Raw genomic sequence first — 12,875 nt, 5'->3', positions numbered from 1 at the left:
TGCACTAGGATGCATCTCTAAACGATTCATCTAGAGTGAGTGACTGAATGCTGCTGAAGCAACTGTTGTGTTTCCCTAAGGAAAGGTAACCAGGGTTCCAAAAAAGAAAATAAAAGAAAGAAAGCAAACTCACTTAAATAAATAAATAAATAAATAAATAAATGTGTGTGAGAGAGTCATGGATCCCTGATGCTGAACAATATAGTTTTGGGGAAAAAAAAAAGTTTCACCATACAGGAAAAAAACGGTCACCCAAAAGGTGAATTTCAGTGCTGGTTCTCTTCTTTTCATTCTTCATTTCCTCCAGTTGTGATCTGGCTTATTACAGAAGTAACATGTTGCCTAAAATGAGAATCAGCACAAAAGAAATCCATTCATTTTTCTGCTTTGTTCTTGATGTTAATGGTTATTGTGACTTTGTGCTTTTGACGCCAGAGCTGACAGTGACCCGGCCTGTTTGCAACAGCTCCTCGCCCCTTTTGATGTCCGTGTGCACGCTCAACACCAGACTAAACACATACAGTAGCAAGACAAGCAAACGCCGCACAGCTTTTCAAATACACCATGGATCAGAGGTCCCAACTGGACTGGTGGAACATCCAGTGGAAAGAACAGCAAACGCTCCCAGACTTGCTCATGTGCATTCCCATTGTTTCCAAATCCATGCTTGGAATAAAATAAGTTGAGGGAAGATTAAATACTGAATTGAAATTTTGTCTGCTACAAACCGACTAGTGTGAAGAAACCTGCCAAGGAATTTCCGAGACTTCTCATGGGCTTTACTTGAAGGGACCACCTCTTGGATCCCCACTTCTTCAAATATACCCAACATTTTTGCCTGTCTGTGTGTGTCAATGATCCCAAACTAATGACTCTCATCTGTAATTAGTTTTACTTGTCATCCGAGCAGCTGGCCAAAGCCTCATCGCCATTTTGAGTCAGTCAAAACCTGCAATTAAAAAGCGTGGTGATGAGCACAGCTGGGAGGATGAGGTCTTTTTTTACGCACACGGGTGGCCGGGTAATGACAGAGCTAACTGACAACGCTGCAAGGAGAGGAGCAAGGCAAGAGAGCTGCCGCACACCAGAATGTCACAGAGGGAAAATAGATAGAGGGGTTTCCCAGATCTCAATCCTGAAGCTGACATTTCGGCCCTTTCTTGTGGGGAAGAAGAGGCCATCTTGTGGGCTGGCCTTCAAGAAGGGGGGAAGGTTCAGGACTCCACCTTTTCTGTGACCTGACCTTACTCAAGGGTCGCTGTGCGTCGCTACATAGCAGACATGACGAACGTGTCAACGCCTACGGTGAGCTAAAGGTGAGCCGGGCAGTCTATGTGTCATGAGTGCGGTCGTTAGAGCCACCGAGGAACCATAAAGAGGTCACATTCTCAGCTTTAACGTCATTTTCTTTGACTCCTGGGAGCCATCGCAGCTCCTTTCAGCATCTGTATGATAGTAAATATTGTCCTTCATGTCTCTGTTTAACCTTATTCTCCCAAAGAACCAGAGATGAGCTCCTCTTCGTTTGCCTCTGACACTGCAAGCCTCTGTGATTTACAGAGATCGTGACGAGCCGACAAAGCCTGAGGCAGCGCCGGTATTTACACTGTTTCTCTCTGAATTCAGAGTTTGACAGGAAAGCAGAGGAATGTGTGTTTATTTGAGGGGAGGTAAGGCGGGATTGGTTTTGTTTGCTTTTGGACTGTTGTCTTAGCGTTAGTTCCACCACCAACAGGGATTCACTGCTGTTTATTTGGACACTAGCCCAGACCTTTGACCTTTCCAAATGGGTGGCTAATCCCAGCCGAAGCTACTGTGGGGCCCCTTGCTACCCTTCCTGCAATGCTGCCTCCCTCTGGATTTAAAGAAGAACTCCACTGATTTTAGACCTCCAGGTATGCTTGCAGCTCTCGGGAAGCACCACTACATGCTGCAAAAAAAGCTATATAAAGCCTTTTGCAACTTCAAATAAAGCTGCACAAAGTGTGACAAACTCTCTCAAGTCATATCTTGTTAATTAAAAAACTGCACATTTCAAAACGTAAACTGTTTTGGTCTGCAGTAACATTTGGAACCCAAAATCAGCACAAATAGTTTAGAGTGTCCAACAATGACTACCAGTGGTGAAGACAGAATAATCTGGTGAAGAGTGGAGGTGAAGGGTTTTTATACTGAGGCTGATGAGGAGGAGATGAGTTGCAGGTGTGAAGTTGTGCCAGGTGCTTGATTGCAACAGCCACGCCCTCCAGAGACACACACACACACACACACACACACACACACACACACACACACACACACACACACACACACACACACACACACACACACACACACACACACACACACACACACACACACACACACACACACACACACACACACACAGGGGAGGGGGGGGCAGGAAAGGGGAAAACACACAGCCAGAGATGTGACAGAAAAACTAGAATTACCGCCTTGTATTGTGGCTGTATGCCTCCTCCAACCAGTCAAGCAGCACATTACATCAATGTCTGCCCACTAATATAGGTAGGAAGCCTATTAAGAAATGTAATGAAAGTTATTAGGTGTGTTATCACTATATTGACATCTATGATTGATTTTCATGTGAGAAACATGGCATCTTTACTTATATCTACAGAGTAGAACACAGTCACATAATGCAACTAAAATCTCCTAAACTCTATATCAGCTAAGTCAATGTAGCCATGACAGGTGACAATGTTTCAGATATAAAAGTCGCCGCAAGACGCGGCAGATTCTAAAAAGTGGACGCTTCATGCATACATCTTCAGCACAGAAGATCTATACAGTGAGCACAGTTTCAAAGTGGACACCAAAGATCAGTGTGACTAATAAGGCTCGTCAGTATACTGATATTATATTAATATTGTGATAAGACAATAGGTATCATCTGTGATTTTGGATACTGAAATATCTTGGTTGTCCCTGGTTTTAAAGGCGGCATTTCAGTAAAGTGGTATAATTTTCTGAACATACCAGACTGTTCTAGATGTTCTGTTATTTTCCTTGTCCCACTTATCTTTTGTATTCACATAACTGATTCTATTTACCAAAACTCTTAATGTGTAAATGTTTTGTGTGAAGCACCAATAGGCAACGCTACAATACAGCTACGATATTGAGATATTTGGTCAAATACATTATAATATTTTATTTCACTACATATTGACCAGTCCTGGTCAACACTTATCTGTATCTGACCAAATGTGAAATACGGTTATAATCTCTTCTGTTTCGGAGTTATTGCATTGAATAATGGCGAGAACTGACCTTTAACCCTGTGGAAATAAAATGTTAGTGTTTTATCCATTTGTGTGAAATTTTGTCATATTAAGCATTTGAAATCTTGAGTTATGGCCAAAAAAAGATTTGGTGAGGTCACAGTGACCTTGACTTTTGACCTTTGACCACCAAATTTTAATCAGTTAATTGCTGAGTCCCAGTGGATGTTTGTGCCAAATTTGAAGAAATTTCCTCGAGACATTCATGAGATATCCCATTCACGAGAATGGGATGGACAAACAAAAAGCAAAACAGACGGATGGACAGACAACCCAAAGACATAATGCCTTTGGCCCCATCTGAACAACTGAAACCAGCAACCAACACTATTAACATAAAAAAACAGACATTGCAGTTTTTCCAAAACAATACTTTATATTGTAGATGTCAAAGACAACATGTTAGAGCAAAGGTTCCCAAGAAAAAATGTACTATTTCTGTAACAATGGTGGAACAAGTCAAAAACATAACTGATAAAAAAGAATATGCATTTTATACATATGTAAACCTAGAACTGTTTGTTTCTCAACCACAGTGGTCATAGCAATAACTGGCTTATTTAGTGGAATGGACAACCGTAACAATAACCAGGCACCTGGATGGAGCCCTTTGATAAGTCCAGATGTGACAAAGAACAAAAAAACAAAAAAAACGTCTTCCCAAAAGTCCATCAAAGTCACATCTCACCTGGTATATAAAAAAAAAGTTTGTCCATTCTGTTGTCGCAGTTTACAAAGCGTCCCCTAAAACAACTGGTTTTCTACATAAATACAATAAAATCTATTGTCTGTATTACAAGTGCTAGATACTTTTTTGTCCTTTTTTTTTGTAAAATATTCAACGGATGTGTTCCAGGTTTGATGATTCCAAATTCTACAAGCACAGGTAAAAGCACACCAACCAAACTCCTCCCCAGCAGAAACAAAAAAAGCAGTAAAAGAGATAAAGATAGTCTGGATACAGTGAAAGTACTAACGTCCTTCAGTGTTCGATCCCTTGTGCTGATATGTGGTATGAGACAGACAGGCAGGTAGGCAGTGCATGCGGACATACGAATCATGCAGAAAGAAAAAAAGGAATGGAGTGGAGTCGGACCAGGCCGCCTAAATAAACAGACACTTCTTGGACCTGGCTGGACTGAACTATGAGGGCAAAAACAAAAAGATATGGCCCCTCCTAATAAATGGAAATTCTAACAAAATGGAATGCTTTTTTTTCGGGACTGGACATTGTGTTAAGACTAACAGTGAAGACAGACGGCCAGAGTGGTCAGACAGTGCTAGTTTTGGCTCCTTTTGAGAAACCAAAGCATTCAGCAACAGAAACCCCATGACTGGCACTGCTGTGCAAAAGGTTCTGGGAATGTTCTGGGCTGTGTTACCGAAAAAGCATCTCACCAAGTGTGTTTACATACACAGAGACGTCAAAGTTAAGGTGATGCATTTTCATATTCAAACCATGAATACATCTAGATGCATAAAGTGTAACAATCTTTTCAAAATTGTTTGGGTAGGTGTCTGATATAAAGGGAATGTACAGGAAAAAAATCATAATTCTTTCATATGACTATGAGTTTAAACCATACGAAATTAAAGTAAAAATGTGATGCCCAATGATGTCCCTCTACAAATGTTTAGATCATAGTTTTCTAAATGCACTTTGTTATTCAAATTTACAAGTGGTCAGTGGAAGATGGCACACACATAAAATAGTCTTAAGTGTGACCTCTCTGGCCATTTGCAGAAGCAAATGACTGAAGGCCCTGACACACCAAGCCGACGGGTCAGCCATCGGTCAATGTTTGGCCATTGGCCACCGTCTGTCGTGCAAGTTGCTGTAGTGTATCCACCACCGTTGACCCTCATCGGCACTAGTTGTCTTTCTTTCCACCAAGCCACAGGACTCCCACACATTTTCATGGACGAAATTTCAAAACTTTTCCATGACTTTTCAAGGACCTATAATAATTTTTTACTTATACTATTTGCCCAGTGTATTTTCAAACATAAATTCTAAACTCTGTTCAAACATAATTTTAACTAAGGAAAAAATGAAGAAATATAAATAATTGTAATGTAAACAAACGTCACTCATCATCACTCATCATCATCAACACATTTTAGAACTACGTCATGTCATCAGCTCTGGAGAATAAATTTGCTGTTATGTTACATTACGTGGAAGGGTATCTACAGAAGTTTGATGTGATGTGTGAACATTATACTCAACAAAAATTCCATGACTTTTCCAAAACTTTTAACAATTTTTACTAGTTTTCCAAACCTGAAAAATGTGATTGTGAAATTTCATAACTTTTTTAGTTTTTCCATGACCATGGGAACCCTGCATTCAGCATGCTGAATCCGTGTTGAAACTCAGTGCGTAAGAAGCAAAATGAAAGTTAGGAAAGTAAACAAAGAGTGTTTTTCTTAAGCCATTGAGCTCTTTAGTAGAAATGTTTCCTGATTCTTTTTGTTGTTGTTCACCAGCTTTCAGTAAATATCCTTTGTTCTTTCAACATATCATCGTGTTGTTAATGTGCTAACTGGTTAACTACTATATCAATGTCCTCCAGTTTTCATTTCTGAATGACGATTACAGACTACTGCCGTCTGCTGGTATGAAGGGTATTTCCTCTTACGCTGGTGCAGAACATACGTCCTAACTGCACGTTGGCTGTAGTCTTCAAGGTGTGTTCACATGCAACTTTTTGGTCAAGACACAGGCGATGTGAGGTGATGCAGTAGGGGGCTTTCGTCGCTGCTAGCTCTCTGATGTCGGTTTGGTGTGTCTGGGCCTTTAGGAACATGCAGCATTACTCTGCCAGTAGAGGTCAGATACATTCAGTCAAAATGAGAAACTTTGCTCCTTGCATGAAAATTTCAATAAGCATATGGCATCACGATCCTTTTTTTCTTATATATGTTCCTGTAAGACATGGATATTATTAAAAACATTGGTCCTAGTACAGGAGAAGCCAGGAATGGAGTTTTGGTGCTCTGAAACAGAAAGACATGGGCTGCTGCAGGGATCAAACACCTGTGATACTTTGGATACAGGGACAACAGACCACCCTGAAACCCAGAGGTATCACTTAGCTGATGAACTAAATTACACTTTTGAACTAGAAGAATTCTAAGGAATGTTAAAATAAGACGAAGGACATGTGGCCAGATAAGGAAATAAGTGATGATGGTGTGAACTCATTTGCACGGCCCATCAGAGTGATTTAATGTGAGGGAAATAGCATGGCCATGTTCCAATTCAAATCCACCCATCCCATTTTTCTAATAGAAGTTGAACTTGTAGACTGTTTAGAAAGAGGAAGAAATGGATCACCACTTTGGTCACATTTAAATCCTGTTTTTGAACTTAAGTGTCACATTTCTTTAAATATTGAAACTTTATAGGTGCCGGCCAAAATGTCTGTTTTTCTACAATAGTTTCTACACACAATATATAAAAAATGTGATGCAGGGCACACCTACTGTAACAGTGTCATGGGAGAATGGGATGGATAAAGCCAATAAAACTAGTCATCAGTGTTGAAAGACAAAAAGACAAACAGTAAAATGCTACTGAACACGGAATCAACTGTAACCAAAGACAGTAAATGGTGCATTCAGTGACACCCTAAAAAGAGCCGACTGTATGTAAGGCCCATGTAAAGTATCATTTTTCAATACCATCTTCAAAAACAAGATCATAGTATTTCATTATGTATAGATATATATAATATACTCATTTCTTTTCATATATAAATCTACTATGAACAGACAGTAAATACACAATTGTCCATCATTATACAAAGTAGAAACATTTGCGTCCCGACCCTCCCGCAAAAACCCTGAACCCAGAAAACACAGTCATGTAATGTCCGCTAAAAACAGAGTCTGAACCCTCACCTGTTGTGAAGTATGTCAGCTTTACAATGTAACAGAGACAGACAGGGGGAAGTGAACAAAACAACATTTGAAAAAGTACAAAAAGACGTCTTTGAAGTCCATCAACAGGGCTATGAAACCAGACAAAAAGACATGGATGAGCGTAAAAAAGAATCAACTAACGCAGAGTAGTCATTGACAAATGTGTGTGGCAGGAATACTCAGGAGATTGATGTCCTATGTACAGTAAACAATAGTTAACACCACAGCACTCTGTTTCGCTGTGAAGGTAGTTGCCTAGTGGCCAAACACAAGCTGGAGGGGTAGTTACAGAGAGGAGGTTCACTTCTGCAAACCGTTTCATCAAACATGTACATGTATCTTTTAGGAGCTAAAACAGACAGTGGCCCATAAGGATAACGTGCTGCATCTTCAGTTACAATTCCTATTTAAACACACATACAGAAATACAAAACATATACAATGATAAATGGACCTGCACTTGTATCGAGCTTTCCTAGTCTTCTGACCGCTCAGAGCATTTTTACACTACCAGTCACATTCACCCATTCACACACTGGTGGCAAAGGCTACCGTACAAGTTGCCACCTGCTGCTCAGTAACTACTCTCAAACAGCTACACACAGACACACAGATGGAACAGCCATCGGTAGCAATTTGGGGTTTAGTATCTTGCCCTAAGATACCTCGACATGCGGACTGGACGAGCTGGGGATCGAACGGCCAACCTTCCAAATAATGTACAACCCAGTTTACCTCCTGAGCCACAGCTGCTACAAATACAACAGGAGAAATGCACTGTAATTTCTAAGGTGCTGCAGGAAGCCAAAACAAATACATATGAAACAATGCAAAATCAAAAAAAAAACAAACAACCCCCCAAAATAAATTGCAACAGAAAAACATTGCATATACAATCAACTTTACACAAGTTCCCCAGGCCACTAGGGCGGGGATACTCAACTTGTGCTGCTCAGAGGCCACTTTTGCAAAATAGCAGGAGGCCAGGGGCCAGTCAATAAACCAAACAATGTTTAGCAGATAAAATTAATTGGTGATGCCAATTGAGTCTAAGCAGCCCTGCACTGGTCAGCTGTTTGCAGGGGTGTTTCTAGGACTGGAGGACGTTCGGGACCTCTTTTGGGAGGTCTGGGGGATCCTCCATTGGCACTTTTTTTGGCAAATTAATTTTGGCAAATTATTTAGCCTGGGTGACAGACCACACATGAGAGTGTGCTTGTTTTTGAAGCAAAGTGGACTACAGAGGTGACATTAAAAGGTACACATTCTTCATTTACAGCTGGCCTTAGTTGTGTATAATATCATGAGAGAGCAAAAGATTTACGCAAATTTGTTGCTTTTTTAAAAAAATAATTTCGGACTGATAATCAGACTGTTCCATTTAGCGATCCCCCTAGAGGCCTGGATATCTGCCGTTGTGTTTTACTGTTGCATTTGTTTGCAGATTTGTGTTTTTGACTTTGCATCGTTTCTGTTTTTGAAGCACAAATTTGTTTTGGCTTTTTGCAGCATGATTTTTTTTATTTGTAGCACGTTTCTGTTTTTGCATTTGTTTTGGATATTTCTATGTGCTTTTGAATTGGCATAATTTCTAAAGCTGCAGCATGTTTCTGCTAATGGAAATGTTTTAGGCTGTTGTAGCATGTTTGTCCTCGTGGATGTCCATCAAAAATAATCAGAATAATTGCATTTTATCTGTCAAAATGGACAACCGAATTTGACAACGACTAGGTTGATGGGTAGTGTGTAGTATGGTCTGGCTAGCACAGTTGAACTCTGACGTTTTAGTTAACAGCCATGACAGAACCCAAATTCACTAAGCTCAGTGTACAATGAAACTAGCCAGTCTTTTTATATCTTAAATATTAAGATATTTATAACTGATTCAAAAGGATTCAGATTTAATTAAATGCAGATGACTCAGCATTCAGGGCAGAATCTGAGCTACATGTGCTTCAAAGTTGCAAGGTTATTCATTATTTATGGGCTCATCCCACTGGCTGTGTCACTGCTCGAGAGAGAAGGATGATTATGAAACTGTAAAAATATATGCATATACTTAAATATTTATAAAGAGCAGCTTGTGCTTCACTGTATATGAACAGATGTATACACACCTGTCTCATAGCACCTGACATTTGTGGAGCAGATGTGCTTAACAAGGGACCAAAGGCGTTGAACCAGCTGTGAGAGGCTGTGCAGCCTCGGAACACCCCTGTGGAAAATCCCAGGTGGTTTGGTCATTGTTACCATGGAGACACAGTTGTGTTAAAGAGACGGCTGCTTCAACAAATTGGCCCATATGAGAATAATCACTCTCTATGTCTCATTAATCTGGAACAAATGAGACTAATTCTAATTTAAAAATGAAGTGGTTTGACTCACTACAGACAAAAAAAGACCATCATGCTTTGGCTTCATTATTGTCTAAAGACATACAGTATCAATGGGATTGTAGTTTTCCGAAGTACTGTAGTTCTTGTACAGTGCATGCTACTTACAGGGTTCCCATAATTTTTATGGGTAAAATTTAAAACTTTTTCATGACTTTTCAAGGACCCATTGTGATTTTCTTCCTGCTGCACTTGCCCAGTGTTTTTCAAACATATCCAATTCAAACTCTATTCAAACATAATTTCAGCTTGTTGGCATACATGAAGAGAGAGTCAGAATGCCAGGAGAAAATTTAACAAAAATGCAAACAAAATGTTGATGCTTATTAGAGCTATAATACCTCATCAGCTTCAGAAAATAAATTTGGCGTTATGTTACATTATGTTATTAGGTGCAAGCTTAGCCATTAAAGTTTACTGCAACAACTTCATTACACACAACAAAATGTCATGACTTTTCCAGAACCTTCAGTGACTATTACTAATTTCATGACTTTTCTAGTGCCTGGAAAATGTGATTGTAACATTCCACGACTTTTAAGGGTTATACTTACTGGGTTCCCCCATGACTGGGGGAACCCAGTAAGTATTTGCTTGATGCTTATCTAATCAGCATGTCCACATAAAATCTGCACCCATAAAATTCAGAAGAATCTCTACAGATTTAAGAAAAAAAAAAGTCCACAGCAATAAATAAAAATGCGTCAGGAGAGGACATCTCTTCCTCCAAGATGTTTCCTCTGGCTACGGGACTGTCTGATACATGGTTCAACTGAGTAATACCAACCCCACCTGCAACTTTTAAACTGAACCACCTCCAACTTGTGGTTGGGAACTACCTTCTAAAATAAGATTATTTAAATGACAGGGGGGAAAGGAATGATGGAGGTACAGGGAGAGACAGAAAGCTGCTTGCAAGGAATTATAGGTAAACATGCCAAGGTCCTCCGGTCTATGTGCCAACAACATGCAGGCATCAGATATCTCTCCAGGTTAGAAATGTTTAAGGGGTTGGGGAGAAGAGGCCTCGTTCCCAAACCTGTTTTTTTAAGGCAAATCTCTTTCAGTAGAGTTCAACATAAAATCCACCAGGATTGAAAAGAAAAAGGCACGGACGCGCAGTCTTTCACTGTCAGTCATTTTGGAATCTTCTGAAATCCTTACCCAACTCGAAAACCGCAAGAAATTCAACCACTTTGTTTCATTCGTCCGAATATCTCAAGAGAGCAGGAATGATTCATCGGTAGTGCAGAGTCACAATCACATTAGCTCTGGTGGTTTTTGACGAAAATGTGATGACGAAGATAAAGAAAGAACAGAACCGTAAGAAAAGTCGACAGATCATCCGTGTATGGTTCCGACTGGCATTTTAAAAAGTACATTATGTCTAGATTTTTAAAAGCACTGGCACTCGAGGCTTTTACTGTGGGGTGATTGAGTCAATTCGCTTTATCCAAGGTCTTGAAGACACAATGCAACACACTGATGCTGATCAGTCTGTGCACTGCTGATCAGTGCAACGCATCGCTCATCTTCAGTGTTCCGTTTCCTTTGAGCGCCACTTTTGTCAGCTCTGCTTGTTCTCTCCCACAATAAGATGCCACCTTAGCATGGCAGGGGTGAGACGCAGGAGTGGCATTTAAATGGACACTGTTTGGATGAGGACACTGTCAAACATTAAGACTGGTCTGAGTGGTCAAAGGCGAAAGGATGTTTCTTTACATAGTAGCTTCCTCTTCCATTGGTTCCTCTTCAGCCCTGGGAAGACAACAATGCCATAATATTATTCGCTTACAGTACAATGACTGTATACTTTTAAGAAATACTTCATCCCCTAAATGTTGGTTACTCAGTCTGTGTTGAGTACCTCTTTCCAATGTGCTTGTTGGCGACAGACAATGAGGCCATGGCGGAGACGGTCTCAGCTTCCTCTGCTTCACGCCGAAGGGCTTCACTCAATGAGCAACCGAGTGTGGAGGCTGAGCGCTGAAGTGAGCGCCAGTATTTACCTACAAAAGACCACAACAGTGTAAAAGTCCAGTTAGAGCAGTTGCTGTGCAGACTTGATCACCTCAGTACTGAGAGATTTGATAGAAGGATTTGTATGTGGAATATTAATATTTAAAATATGTACAGATGCTTAAAATAAAAAAAAGGTCAGCAAACTAAAACCTAAACCAAAAGTCATTTAATAGGACAAAAAAATCAAATCACACAGATGCTAATGCATGTTAGCTTTAGGTGTAATATCCACTCACTCTGTATTTCAAGAACTTTCTCCATAGAGTGCACAGCGTTAGCATTTGGTCTCTGCTGCAGCACCTCCTCAGGAATAGGGTCCAACTGAAACAAAACACCGAAACACATTCCCATTTTAACTTTTTCTACCAAAAGTGATTTACAGACTCCACTAGCCACATCTTTGAGATTATTTAAGACACTTACGCTGAATTGTAACTGCTGCAGGGCAGAAAACTTGGCACCGACCTATACCTACTGAGAACATCGGCTAAGTGCATTAAATAGAGAGTATGGCTGAATGTATTTTTATGAATGTGACTGACAGGTGTTCAGAAACGCTGCTCCAAACCTCACTTGAACTAATGCGGTTCCCTCCTGGTTTAAAGGATCACTTTTGAATGTGGACCACAGCCCGGTGTTGAATCACTCCAAGAGGTGGGGAGCGAGCTCGAGCTGCTGACACAATAGAAAATAGGCCTGCAGATGCACACCTCCGCCCACTCACCGAGAGCTTTGCTACTCTTTGACACAAACTACAATGTGCGCTTTGTACTATGTCCCACTCTAAGGACACATACTGGCGTGCACAGATGCACACACATGGAAACCTACTTGCTGACACAAACACATGCATGCACACGCTCAAAGAAACACACACCTCAGGGAGCACGGCGAAGCCTATGAAGCTCTCCAAGCCACAATTCAGAGGAAACAGGGCTATTCCCCAACGTGCCTTCCCAACCCGGAATGATTCAATTTCCCCTTTGGCCGACTGCACATACGACACTTTCTCATCCCATTTTGTCAAACAGGCCCATTCAGCTCTACATTCCAACACAGACGACAAGCATCTCTTTTCTGCTCCATCATAACCCCAACGGAATAAAGGACCAACTAAGAAACATGTAAAGAGAGACATAGAGAAAAAGAAAAAAAAAAACGTTTGGCTAGAAATTCGCGAGAAGAACGCCAGAGAGAAGAGGAAAAAGTCACCGTCGGCCGGTCTCGC

The 12,875-nt window shown here is 40.6% G+C and overlaps 1 protein-coding gene across 5 annotated transcripts in view; it reads right to left on the bottom strand.

Moving 5' to 3' along the window:
* Positions 1–3,660: 3,660 nt before the first annotated feature.
* The window catches only part of hdac4 (histone deacetylase 4), a 162,778-nt gene continuing 153,563 nt past the window's right edge, over positions 3,661–12,875 (bottom strand). For 4 of the 5 annotated variants that reach the window (XM_088083005.1, XM_042494096.2, XM_088083006.1 and 1 more), the window contains 3 exons: positions 11,884–11,968; positions 11,493–11,634; positions 3,661–11,383 (listed from right to left, as the gene is read on the bottom strand). In XM_088083005.1, coding sequence (XP_087939131.1) covers positions 11,344–11,383; positions 11,493–11,634; positions 11,884–11,968 — 267 coding nt within the window. In that variant the 3' untranslated portion in view covers positions 3,661–11,343. Of the gene's footprint in view, positions 11,384–11,492; positions 11,635–11,883; positions 11,969–12,875 lie in introns of those variants that run through there. The other variant, XR_015777610.1, reaches the window with a different exon arrangement.

Source organism: Plectropomus leopardus, chromosome 10 (genome assembly GCF_026936395.1).
Source record: "Plectropomus leopardus strain MGB_pleo_1.0 chromosome 10, ASM2693639v1, whole genome shotgun sequence".
Classification (NCBI taxonomy): domain Eukaryota; kingdom Metazoa; phylum Chordata; class Actinopteri; order Perciformes; family Serranidae; genus Plectropomus; species Plectropomus leopardus.
Note: the sequence above shows the minus strand (reverse complement) of the source record. Positions and strands in the feature narration are given on the sequence as shown.